The sequence below is a fragment of the Xyrauchen texanus genome, chromosome 42 (assembly GCF_025860055.1).
Source record: "Xyrauchen texanus isolate HMW12.3.18 chromosome 42, RBS_HiC_50CHRs, whole genome shotgun sequence".
In the NCBI taxonomy this organism is placed as follows: Eukaryota; Metazoa; Chordata; class Actinopteri; order Cypriniformes; family Catostomidae; genus Xyrauchen; species Xyrauchen texanus.
The window spans coordinates 10,308,141-10,322,386 of NC_068317.1; the positions used below are offsets into that span (position 1 = coordinate 10,308,141).

The 14,246-nt window shown below is 41.3% G+C and overlaps 1 protein-coding gene across 3 annotated transcripts in view; it reads left to right on the forward strand.

The window, feature by feature from the left end:
* Nucleotides 1-14,246, forward strand: part of LOC127635303 (partitioning defective 3 homolog) — a 605,753-nt gene that overhangs the window by 440,029 nt on the left and 151,478 nt on the right. For all 3 annotated transcript variants that reach the window (XM_052115228.1, XM_052115230.1, XM_052115229.1), the window contains one exon: nucleotides 1,678-1,894. In XM_052115228.1, the coding sequence (XP_051971188.1) occupies nucleotides 1,678-1,894 (217 nt within the window). The remainder of the gene's footprint in view (nucleotides 1-1,677; nucleotides 1,895-14,246) is intronic.

Here is a 14,246-nt window from a genome sequence, read left to right on the forward strand (position 1 = left end):
TCTAAAACAATGACAAGCATGTGGTACACAAACTAATATATATATATATATATATATATATATATATATATATATATATATATATATATATATATATATATATATATATACTGTATATACACAGTATATTGTAGCAGTATATTGTAGCATTATATTGTAGCATTATATATATATATATATATATATATATATATATATATATATATATATATATATATATATATATATACACACACACACACTGTATTGTTGAACTCATCATAAATGTGCTTACATTTGATAAGTTGCCTAGAAACGGTGCCAAATCTGAAATAGTTGTTCTTCATTTGAGGTTAGTTTGTTCGTCATTTGTCCTTTTTTTCACGTTTAATTCTCATATTTTCAGCGTGGTCTGAGATTTGAACCTGTACATCAGCACTTGCACTGGAATCCATAAAATTCATTTATAAAAATTAATTGGGATATTAGAGTAGTGTTTTGATAATATGATTTTCTAGAATGTGGCATTGATGGGCAAGATGCTGAAAAAATTGTGAGATGCGGCACACCAGTCCAAAATGTCTGTCTGGTGCATGTTTACACAGAAAAACAATTCATAAACACTGCAGATGAATGCAAAACCATGCGGCGAAGTGATAAAACAAATCTGTTAACAAAGCAATTGTTTTTCTCCATTGATTCTAAATTAAGCTTCAATGTCTTTTGTGGGACAATTAAATATTGCTGATACTTTATTGTATGCATGCACAGAGACTAGAAAACAACTGAACAATTATTTAATTTCTGGAAAGGCTCTTCACAAAAGGAAAATTGTTACAGAGAACACTCTGTACCCGTGTATAAATACAATACCTAAGGTACAATTCTTCTCTCAATAAATCCAGGATGTCCTAACTTTTATATTCTGTATGTGCCTGATCCAGGCCTGATATTGTGTTAAGTGGAACAGACATATGCAGTCATGGTGGGTCAAAATCCTTTTGGAAGATCGACCATAGTTGTTGATTCAGACTATAATGTAGACAGGGCACTGCAAAGACCTTGTTCAGAACGCTGAGGTGAATGGACAGAAGCTGAGCTTTTTGAACCTCTGAGCTCACTCTCTCTGCAAGTTTTATTGGGTCAGTGAGGAATAACTTTATTAGGCTTCCTGCAGCGCTACTGGCTAACCAAATTTGGCTGAGATGGTCATTCTTTGGTGGGAGGATTCCACCCTTAAGCAAAAAGATAATGGGGTTCCTTCAGTAACTGCTGAGGAACTTAGAGAAAAGAAAGAGAGATTCAGGCAAAATGGAGAGCTCAGATGCTGTAGACATGGTTGAATATGAGGACAAAGTCTATTTATGTCTATGTTTTTTAAGGAATAGTTCACCCAACAAAGAAAGTTCTGTTGTAATTTGCTCACCGTCAAGCACCTCTAACCAGTTATTATTCTCAGAGCTGGACCTAAGTACAAATAGTATGCTAAAGTATTTTGAGGGCACACCTATGTCAGCAGTTCTGAAATTGTCCACTATTGGGAGAAATTTTTGATTTGGCAAATCTTGTCTGTTGCTAATACGTGTTGCTCTTTTATTGTTAATTCTCAAGGGCTTACAGTGACTTGAGAGTAGTCTGACTCAACATCCCTTTGTTTATCTATCTGCTTCTCTCTCTCTTCTTTTTTCTACATCTCAGTGGAAGAGGACACAGAGGAGAGCTCACGGTCAGGTCATGACTCCATTTCCACGGCAACTGACCTTACCCTCCCACCCAGTGGAACGGCCAACGTGGAGAAACAAGTGAATGGGGGACGTACCAAAGATGGCAAGAAGAAGGAGAGGGATGGGAAAGACAAGAAAGACAAAAGCAAAGCCAAGAAAGGTGTGCTGAAGGGCCTGGGTGACATGTTCAGGTAGGTGAACCACCCAAAGTACAAACAACACTTCATTTAGCTACGTACATGCCATTGTAACATAATAGCTCCATTATATGGGAGTAAAACTGTCTGGTACTAATAAGATGACCTCATCTTCATCTGTAGGTCATTCATGGATACTCAAGGGCAGTTTTGATGGAGATTTTTTAATAAGAGATTGTTTTATTCATTAGTGCAAGGATGTCCTGCCCAAATTTGACAATGTTAAGCAGAGACTTTATAAACATCACTTGATTATGTGGTTCCGTTGCGAAACAGTTCATGGAAAGTGGTTTCAAAAGTTCACTGGCGAAGATGCTTTTCTAATTTCTTAATATTTGGTATATCCACCTTTTGCTTTAATGACAACATTCACTGGAGCTGGAGTCCACAAGTTTGTGCAAAATCTGATGATCCATGTTAATCCCTGCATGAATTGAGCATGTTTCAAAGAGCATCCTGTGCACTTTAATAGATACAAAGGAAAGAGTTAACATGCTCATTGTCATAAATTTGCTCACATTTGTCCAAGAAATGGCGCAGAATCTTTAATATTTCAAAGTAATTTCAAGTAGTTTGTTACTTTTGTTTTCCTTTTTATATTTCAACTTTCTGTTTATGTCCAGGTTTTAAATTAGACTTTGAATGTCAGATTTACAGTGTGGAATTTTGAAACAGGAGTATAAAAAATAAAATTAAAATAAAAAACATATTCCTATAAACCACACAAAGCTGCTCTGAAGGGACAAGTTAACTATAAAACACTTTTGGGAGCTCTTATTATGAAAGGTGTTTTCCTGGTCCCCCTGCCCCACTGGGCTCTTTGAAATATTAGGTTGTATATCTATTTTTGAGGATTCGGTGTGCATTTCCCAATGCCAGGCTAATTAAGCCTGGGCCACCATTAATTATTCTGATTTGGTGCTCATTTGAATCCTGCATAAATTATCCACACTCCTATATGCACAGTAAATTGTTTTGAGGCGGATTAGTGTAATGGGATTAGTTGGCGTAGTGCGTGGCATGCTGTGCTTTAATGAACAATAAAGGCAACAAGTGTTTCCAGGTCATGTTTCTGGAGCTGTAAAGGGATGATTATAGTGCCCATTGATTTGTGCTCTGCCACAATTTTATGTCCTGTAGAAAGAAGGTGGCTGACAATTACAAAGCCATAATCACATGCTAGGTGTCTACTGTGGCTTGTGTCTTGAGGTGAGTTTGATTAATTAATAAGGATATGTGCGTGAGGTGTTCAGGATTCATTTGAATTAGTGCTAGGAGTAGGGGGTAGGATACCTGATTAAAGATGGGTTTATCCCCCAAACACTTTAATCAACCTTCTCTCTTCCCCTGCGGTCTATCATGCTCATTAAGATTGAATTTGGTGTCCACATTAGAGCTCGAGACCTTCCCTGCTGAAAAACAAAACGGCTTCAACCAACCTCGGCTGGTTTGCTAGTCCTTGATCCATGACTTTTGGCTATTTTTAGAGTGGTTTGGGGACTTTATAGCTTTATAGACCAGTTTGCCATCTGAGACCATCAGTTTAGGCTGGTTTGAGCTGTTTTTTGATTAATGTATTTATTTTATTTATTATTTTAATAAACAAGATTAAAAGGTGAATAGTTTAGAGATATCCCAAGGTCTTCATGTCCTTACCATGTTAGGGATCAGGCTGTTCCTACTAGTGTTGTACTGGGACCTTGAAAACACCTGGTGCATACATAATGAACACTGGCCTTCCCTAAGGAGAGAAGCTATGCTGGATTTATGGTCTCAGTGATGAGGCAGAATTAGCTTCAGGTGTCCCTCATCATCCCATACTGCCAGCAGAGTTCAGTTTTCAGGACCACCCACTCCTTTTTGGGTGTCCAACCATTGAAGGTGCTGGAGCTCTGTTGTTTTTGTATTGATTTCTTCATATAGTAATATTATTGTTTTGTTTTGGTTGGGTAGTACATTTTGTATGAATCAACCACAGGTTGGTGCTATAGTGAGTGAATTTATGTTTTTACTTCATCGCAGGAGTGAACTTGCTACATATTCTTGAATGTGCCTAAATCCTGAGGTGTATTTTGTGGTTCAAATCTAGTGCTCAATGTTCATTTTCTTTTATTATTATTTACTATTATTACTATATTATTTATTCTAAATTAGAAGCCTAAACATTACTTGTAGTATTTATGTATTTGCTCATTTTTAAAGTTTTAGATTTTTTTGTAAGGAAAAGTCACATTTTATTCAAAATTATAACATTTTGCATATGTAGCATGTTGCTTTATATGCAACAGTTAGTTCTGGTCCTCGAATCTGATTGGATGAGAGACATTCCATGAGCACTGTTGGTCTGACAACATCAGCACTCCGACACTTCAGTGTGTGTATCACTCCGCTTGTGTTTGTGCCGTTCTAAACAAAAGTGTTAGAGCAGTGCAGATCTGTTAAGAGCTTCTCTTTGTCTTTTTTTTTTTACATTACATATGTTAGCCAGCAGGTGGTGGCAAAAGATCATTTTTGTGTGTAATATGAGCTATTTAGGTGACATGAATTTAATCCGCGTCAGCCGTTTACATACAACAGCTCTTCGTGATTGCTTACTACATTTTCTACACTACACTACAGCTAGGACACAACAGACTGATTAATTACACAATGGGTGCTGTTTAAAATGATGGAGGATATTGCGGTTTCTTTAGTGATTGACTCTTGCGCACGGCTACCGCGAAATAGGGAGAAATACACCTGCTTGGATGCTATTTTTCCACTGAGAAAACTGATCTTCAGAAAGCTGAAAGCATCTCTGCTTGGGTGTGCAACAGTTGATTGCACACGCTCTGTCTCTCTCTCAATCACTCACTCACTCACACACACACACACACCCATCCTTGTTTATTCAATAACTTGATAGGTACAGCACAAGCTGTACTAACGGAGGCTTGGTCGCATCATTTGTTTTGAACAAATGATCTGATCCTTCACGTAAGAAAGTAGTTCCATGCACAAATGCATTTTTTATGACTGTACTAATTTTTAAAAATGTACTCGTTCATTGAACTATTGTATATAAGTAATATCACACTCGCAATTGTGCAATATGCCCCTAAATCAGCACTGCTGTGATTACCTATGGCACTCTGCTGATGTATGGCCATATCGCACTCTTGCTCGTGTGATATTGCTTAAATACGTCACTATATTATTAATATAATATAATATAATATAGTTTTTTTGGTTGGGCCAGTAAAACTTCTGGCAGGGCAAGTGAAAATCTTAAAGGGATAGTTCACCCAGGATGAAAATTCTCTCACCATTTACTCACCCTTACTGCATCACCAGATGTGTATGACTTTCTTTCTTCTGTAGAACCCATATTATTAATTTTAGAAGAATATATCAACTCTGTACGTCCATACAATACAACTTAATGGGTGCCAAAATGTTGATGCTCCAAAAAGCACATAAAGGCATCATAAAATTAACCCATATGACTCCAGTGTTGAAATCCATATCTTCAGAAGTGATATGATAGATGTGGGTGAGAAACAGATCAATTTTTAAGTAATGTTTTTGCTGGAAATGATTCTCCCTGCCCAGTAGGGGGTGGTATGCATGAAGAATGTGCATCACCAAAAACACAAGAAGAAGAATGTAAAAGTTATCTGTTTCTCACCCACACCTATCACATATGAATATATTGATTTATGGATTACTTTTATGTGACTTATGTGATTTTTGGAGCTTAAAAATTTTGGCACCCATTCACTTGTATTGTATGGACCAAAAGAGCTTTCTTCTAGAGACATTCTTCTAATAATCTTCAAATGAATTCAGAAAGGAAAGAAAGTCACATACATCTGGTGATGCCGTAAGGGTGAGTAAATGGTGAGAGAATTTTCTTTTTTGGGTGAACTATTTAACATTTAACTACTGGCCCGACTGGTCAGCAAAAAAAGACAGATGCAGCAGAAAATTGAACTACAAATTAATACAGTGAATTATAGATGGATAGAGGAAAATTAGGACTATAGCAGAGGAGCATTTAGTAGTTAGAGAGATAGAGGGGGATGGGTTTTAAATGTTCATTAAAAACTAAAATGAAGTTCTGTCCTCCAGTGGAGACCCTCACTTGGCATAGATCTCTCTCTAACACACATACACACACACACACACACACACACACACACACACACACACACACACACACACACACACACACATATGCATGCACCTTGTCAGGAGACTATGGATCACTGACATTCAACTCATCATTTCATTGTGTCTTTTTGTTCATACACAAACAAATTCCCTCCTGCAGCATTACACACTAATCTACAGTCTCTCAAGGCCCACTCTTCCATCTCACTAAGATACATAGGCACACACTTTTCCCCAAGAAGGTCTGGGAGGCGTTTGCAATACACTGCAATTTGAGCTCATCTGCATGCGTGGGTAAATGTGCACTGATGAGCTGCACGCATAATGGACACACTGATTGGAAGAGCATTAAAACCAGAACAGAAAGACAGAGTGGAGAGAAGACAAGAAAGAGGATATAGAGGGAGCACAATGTTGCGAAACAACAAACTGTTATGGTAAATTAGAACAACTGACCACAGCAAGATGGTAAGGGGTGCAAAGTAAAATAAGGTAAAGAAAGAGGAAACATATGTTTATTTGTGATTATTGATGAGGTTCTTGAATTGATTTGCATTAACTTCAGTGAACACTCATCAAGCGCCAACTGAGAGAGAATATTTTATAAAGTAAATAAAGTAAATATTAAATGAAAATAATCAAAACCATTATGACATACACCATTGATAGACATAATGTTAATTTTCCTTGATTTTACTAATTTAATGCCAGATCTTGATTTACATTTATGCATTTTCCTGATACTTTCATCCAAAGGGCATGATTTAAATGTATTTATTTTAGCAGTTCAACTAGCAGTTTCTAGTCTCCGTGCATGCATACAATAAAGTATCTACCTGGGCATTGAACCCAGGCATTGCTAATGTCATACTCTGCTAGTTGAGCTGTAGTAACATGCATTGTAAATGCATAAAAGTCTTCCCTCAAGCCTCATTGTTTATGAGGTGACTACATCTAAAGGCGTCATGCTTGACTGCGTGCTGATCTAATGAATAGGTCATCTCCATCCAAATAATTATGACATGCATGCAAGCATTCAACAAATGACCTGTAAGGAGGATAGACATCACTTTCTTTGCTATTCCAACAGGAATTATGTAATAAATTCAAAAACATAATGCACGTGTCTGGAATTTTCTTTGATATTGTATTTGTTGTTTGTTTCTAATCAGGCCTACTAGCGACTATCTGTAGAGGCTATAGCCTTAAGCCTCCTCATTAGCACACCCGCCCCCCTTGCCCACCCTAAATAAACCAAGAGACCACAAGATTGAAAATATTGCATTTTTCAAATTTACATTTTTGTGCACTGCAAATCTTCTTAATCAATATATCCGTGTTGGTTTCCATTAAAATATATCTATATATCTCTAAATAAGCAAAATGTCATAGGATAATAAGTATTTTATTCAGAAAAATCTAACCAAATGTAGTGTTTAATGCTTTAATGAAAAAAAAAATGAAATAAATAATAATAATAATAATAATGTTGAGACAATAATAAGAATAATAAATATAACTGCAAGCAGCAATAAGCTTGGCCAAGCCCCCAAAGGGCAAAAAGTGACCTAAACTAAGCATAAACAAGAAAGAAAGAAAGGCAAAAATGTAACTTGTTCAAGAAAGAAGGAAAGAAAGACACAGACAAAAAAGTTAAAAGTTCAAGAAAGAAAAAAGCCCAAAAAACCTAATGCTTTACACACTGTGCCACTCAGTTGACACAGCTTGATCATGGCAAAGAGACATACCGAATTTTAATTCAACAAACATGTATGAGTTATGTTTTAAACTATAGATGGCATGGTCTCAAAAACTGCTCAGGTATCCTTTGAACATGATGTCGATGATGAACAACATCTTTCTTTTAAGTTTAACAATGCATTCAAAAGATATCGATACATTTTTAACAAAATAGCTTGTAACTACTGGTCTAGGATCAGCTACCCCTCGTCACATTCAAACCATAATAACTAGTAAGTAAAGGCTTACTCTCAGTGGCTGTGGATAACTTCATCTTCCATTAGAGGTTTCGGCCAAGTGTGTTGTCCATGTGATTTTTGAGCTGGAGAATGCCTTCATTTTTTTAATAATTTAAAATATTACAAGAAATATTATATAGTGCAATTCTTGAATGAAAACATGGTTACATTGAAAACAAGTTAATCTAAATTGGTAGCGGTTCTTTTTCAATAATTTATCTGTATTAATTATTAAATATATCCATTCAGTCAAACTCGAAACGGGCCAGCATTGACTTTAGCGGAAATTTGTCCGTCACATTCCTTAAATTTGTGAAAAAGTAAAGTCTCCACTGGATTTTATCTTAACTTCCAAAACCTTTCAAGTCATTGCTGCATGGCATTGTCGATCCAGAGCGATTTAGGCGAATGGGATCCAAGAGGTTAGTGCACTTAACTTTTAATGCTTATTCCAATTAACACAGTCTGGGTTCATGTTTCCCATGATTAGTGCAGACAGAGCCTTATTTTGTGAAACCTGTTAATGAATTTGGTGGCGTTTGATTATGTCTTACCCTTATTGCTTTGTGTAATAATAGGCAACAGATGTTCAACTTTGGAGCTACAGTATTTGATTATAAAATAAAGAGTTGCAATGTTAAAATGACCAATTGTGAAGCGGAAGATATGTATTCACAAACCGTGAAGGAAATGCATGCGATATTGTTTACATGTCTACAATTGTTTATCTCATGTGCACTGTTTTAACCTGGCTGGCAGAGTTATTGTAGCCAACATGAATAAAAGAAGCACTACAGTAATCATGCGTGTGGAGGATCAGCTGTCTATAATCATATTGCAGAATAGATTATTATTTTGCTGTCAGAGACCTCTTGGGCAGTGAATTATTTCCAAAAATCAGATTACATGTAAAAGATATGTGCCAATGTGTTTTGGAATGGAGGACATCAATATTCATTTTTATGCAAATATTGACTTGTTGTGCTTGGGACAACAATTTGTCTATTTCAACGATTTGGGATATTTCAATTATAATTTATTTATTTTTTTCATGTCAGACACTGTAACTTGTGTGATGTTGCTTGTTACTTGCTTGAATGTTAAGCATAGAGTTTTGTAGGCTAATATTGAGATTTTTTTATATTTTTGCTTGGAATTAAATATTTAAAAGTGATTAATTCTAAACTTGGTTGATTTGTTTTAAGAATTAATGAAAGGACACATGCTGGCTTGTGAATTCTGGTCTAGGATCAGCTTCCCCACCACAAATTCAAACTTTAATAAGTAGTGAGAAGTGAAAGGCTGACTCTAGATCAGTGGACAAATTCATTTTACATTGCTTGAGTGGTTTCAGTCAATCGCTGTTTCTGTGCGATCAAATCTTGTATTAAAGCAAGGGCTATAGATTTTGGTAGAATTGAAAACGATTTCATCACAAGTTTGTAGAGTTCCTTTTTTAGTTATATTCATCAGTGTTTTAGTACACGAGATCGGTCTTAGTCTCGAGATCACTTTTTGAAGGTCTCAGTCTCGTCTCGGAATTGAGCGCATTTTTACTCTGTCTTGTCTCGGTCTCAGACAAAGAGGACTTGGGATTTTATTTCAAGACCAGTCAAGACCACCACTGCAGGGATATCACAAACTTTCCTGTGCATTGTCTGATTTATTTGTTAACATCATTCCTGTGATTGGATGTAAAACTCCCTGCTTCAAATGCAAGCAATAACTTGACTCATTTCTAATTAGAAATTTGTGTTACTGTTAACGACTCTCACCCCTCCCTGCCCCCCTTCACACGCACTCCAAGAAAGTGAATGTGAGACAGGAGAAAGTGTGGCTGTTTGAGAGATGTCAGACAAATCTTCTGTAATGCAATTTGGCTTAAACCAGTGTTTCCCAACCACTGTGCCCACTAGTGTGCCATGAAAGTTTGTCAGGTATGCCATGGAGAATGATCAAATTCCTCAAAATAAATAAATAAATACATTTCCTCCAGTATTTTAGTGAAGGCATAGAGATGGTAGAAGAGTTTTAAAGTTGCCAATTCAGTATATTTTCCATTACAAATGATTTTTATGTAACCAGTTATAATCATTTGTCCATCATAACATTATTGTTCTAACAAAATCTAGTCTGCTCTATAAACTCCTCACATGCCCACAAAATAATGCTTCATCATCACACTTGTGGTAAAAACATTCAGTCAGTGAACCGAATGACAGAATAGAATACAACAGGTGTATTGTTTTACTCAAAGACTAAAAGCACAGTATAGATTAACAGATGTTATGAACAGATGTGGCTTACTTGTTGCATTTCTCTCATGAAACAAAATTAATTTGAGAAACTTACATACGATTACTAAAAACAAATTCTCCTGTTATAAACGAGTCTGTAAAACTGTGATAGGATGTGAAGATTCTGAGGTGCTGTAATCTTCACAGAACGCGTTTGACATCTGAACCGGTGAATGGAGGATGAGCAGCTGCTCACGAGTCCTAGTGCCGGATCCAACCTCAGTCAGTGCGACTTATGTGTTTTTTCTCTCTATCAACAACGTGATTTTGACCTGGTGCGACTTACATTCAGGTGTGACTTTATTTCTGGAAAATACAGTAAATAAATAAATAAAAAATGTATTTGCTGTACCGTTCAAATCTACAAATTGGAAAAGACACAAATTTGTTGTTTTTTCATTATCCGATTAGTGCTCTTGGCATCTGTGACCTCATTATACAGCGTGCCTGTGTTACTTGCTTTTTTTGCATAGACGAATTTCAAACATTATGCTAATTCACGCTACTAAGTGTTACGTTCTCGTGTTGTCTGCCCTGTGTTCTCTGTTTCACTAATCACGATTATGTCACGGTCTCGTGTCGTGCGCACCGTGTTTCGTGTCGTCCGCACCGTGTTTCGCGTCGTCCGCACCGTGTTTTCTGTTTCACCCAGCACTGATCCCGTTACATGTCACGTTTTCCCTGTTGTCCGCCCTGAGTCTCACTGTCCGTGTGTAAACTTCACTTCCCGTCTTTCCCGGCGCTGTCTCAGCTTTATTGTCCGCACCTGTTCGTCATTTCGTTATCACCGTGTCTGTCCATTTAAACCCCGCTGTTTTCTCCTTCCCCTGTCGATCGTTGACCTTTCTTGTCTTCACGGTTCACGTTTATTTCTATGACCTCTTGCTGTTCTCTCTGTTCCCCTAGTTCATTTAAGGATTCCCCAGCCCTTCGTGGATGTTCGCTGTTTGTCCCACCTACTGTGTGTTATTTTGTGCTTGAGTTTATTCCCATCGTGGACTTTTCTTTTGTTCCTGTGTTTTGTTAATTAGTTGTTGTTTTTTCAATAAAAGACCGCATTTGGATCCGCATCACCCGTCTGCCTTCTCCTCACTTCACACAAATCGTTACAGAACGATCGACCCACCAATGGATCCAGCGGTCCAGCAGGCTAACTAACGGCTGCTCAGCCTGAGGCAAGAAGGCCGACCTATAGAGGAACAAGTCCGCGACTTCATTGAACTGGCGAGTGTGGCGGACTTCCCTGAATCCTCCCTTGTGGCCTTCTTCAGGGGTAATCTGGACGGTTCGCTTAAGGAGCGGTTACCACCGGCGACACGCGGTTGAGCCTCGAGCCTCTCGAGCCTCCTAGGGCTCCGCCTCTCAAGTCTCTCGAGTCTTCCAGGGCTCCTCCTCCCGAGCCTCCTAGGGCTCCGCCTCTCCAGTCTCTCGAGTCTACCAGGGCTCCTTCTCCCGAGCCTCCCAGGGCTCCGCCTCTCATGTCTCTCGAGTCTTCCAGGGCTCCTCCTCCCGGGCCTCCCAGGACTCCACCTCTCAAGTCTCTCGAGTCTTCCAGGGCTCCTCCTCCCGAGCCTTCCAGGGCTCCGCCTCTCGAGCCTTCCAGGGGTCCGCCTCTCGAGCCGCCCAGGGCTCCGCCACTCAAGTCTCTCGAGCTACCCAGGGCTCCTCCTCCCGAGCCTCCTAGGGCTCCGCCTCTCCAGTCTCTCGAGCCTTCCAGGGCCCCGCCTCTCAAGCCTCCTGAGCCTCCCAGGGCTCCACCTCTCAAGTCTCTCGAGTCTTTCAGGGCTCCTCCTCCCGAGCCTTCCAGGGCTCCGCCTCTCAAGTCTCTCGAGCCTTCCAGGGCCCCGCCTCTAGAGCCTTCCAGGGCTACGCCTCTCGAGCCTTCCAGGGCTCCGCCTCTCGAGCCTCTCGAGCCTCTCGAGCCACCCAGGGCTCCGCCACTCAAGTCTCTCGAGCCACCCAGGGCGCCGCCCCCCAAGCCTCCTACGGCTCTGCTCCCGGAGACTCCCGAGCCTCCTACGGCTCTGCTCCCAGAGACTCCAGAGCCTTCTAGGGCTCCACCTCTAAAGCCTCCTACGGTGCCACCTCCCTCGGCTCCGCCTCCAGAGCCTTCCAGGTCTCCGCCTCCCAAACCTCCCTCAGCTCCGCCTCCGGAGCCTCCTTCAGCTCCACCTCCTGAGCCTCCCTCGGTTCCGCCTCAGAAGCCTCCCTCAGCCCTGCCTCAGAAGCCTCCCTCAGCCTCGCCTCCGACGCCTCCAAGGACCTTCCCGTCTCCGCCTCTCCCGGCTCGGCCTCCGAAGCCTCCCTCGGCTCCGGCGCCTTCCCCAGCTCCGCCTCCTGAGCCACCCTTGGCCCTGCCTACCACGGCTCCGCCTCCTGAGACTCCCTCGGCTCCGCTTCCTGGGCCTTCTACGCAATCGCTTCCCCCGGCTCCGCCTCCTGAGCCTCCCTTGGCTCCGCCTCTTGAGCCTCCCTCGGCTCCGCCTCCTGAGCCCCCACGGCCCAGCCTACGCCTCCTTCGGCGCTGCCTCCCAAGTCTTCTACGGCTCCGCCTCCGAAGTCCTCCTTGGCCCCGCCTCACACGGCTCCGCCAGCCTCTGTCCTGCGGCCAGCTCCCAGGTCTCCTGTACCGGCCTCTGCCCAGAGGCCAGCTCCCAGGTCTCCTGTACCGGCCCCTGCCCAGAGGTCAGCTCCCAGGCCACCCAAACCAGCTCATGCCCCATGGACCGCTCCCAGACCTCCTAATCTGGAGCTCGCCTCGTGGCCAGCTCCCGAGCCCCCCAGGCCTATCCCCACATTGTGGCTGCTTTCCAGGCCTCCTGAACCTGCCCCTGCCCGGTTGACGCCCACCAGGCCACCGGACCTGGTCCCCTTCGCACACCCCCATAGACTGCTTGCCAGCCCTCTCGGCCTCCCTGGTCTACCTGTCTACCCTCTCGGCCTCCTTGGTCTGCCTGCCTCCCGTGGACTGCCTAATTGCCCCCTTGACCTGTCTCAGCACCCCTTGCACCCACGTGAACTGTCTTTGTGCCCCTTGTTTTCCCCCCAGTCTACCCCCTCTCTCCTGGGTTCTTCATTCCTTTTTATTGTTTCTTTTTTTTTCTCTTAAGACCATCTGGAATCCGGTCCTTTTGAGAGGGGATTATGTTACGTTCTCGTGTTGTCTGCCCTGTGTTCTCTGTTTCACTAATCACGATTATGTCATGGTCTCGTGTCGTCTGCACCGTGTTTCGTGTCGTCCGCACCGTGTTTTCTGTTTCACCCAGCACTGATCCCGTTCCATGTCACGTTTTCCCTGTTGTCCGCCCTGAGTCTCACTGTCCGTGTGTAAACTTCACTTCCCGTCTTTCCCGGCACTGTCACAGCTTTATTGTCCGCACCTGTTCGTCATTTTGTTATCACCGTGTCTGTCCATTTAAACCCCACTGTTTTCTCCTTCCCCTGTCGATCGTTGACGTTTCTTGTCCGTCTTCACGGTTCACGTTTATTTCTATGACCTCTTGCTGTTCTCTCTGTTCCCCTAGTTCATTTAAGGATTCCCCAGCCCTTCGTGGATGTTCGCTGTTTGTCCCACCTACTGTGTGTTATTTTGTGCTTGAGTTTATTCCCATCGTGGACTTTTCTTTTGTTCCTGTGTTTTGTTAATTAGTTGTTGTTTTTTCAATAAAAGACCGCATTTGGATCCGCATCACCCGTCTGCCTGCTCCTCACTTCACACAAATCGTTACACTAAGACAGACGAAAAACATGGATAAAGGAAAACTATCGACGATGGTTATGTGGGATAGTGATGTGCCATGGGATTTTTTAATCGTAAAACGTGTGCCATAGCAGAAAACATGTTGGGAAACACTGACCTAAACCACAAAGAGTTCATCTGCAAAAAAGCAGCCAAAAGAAAACACACATCATTATGTA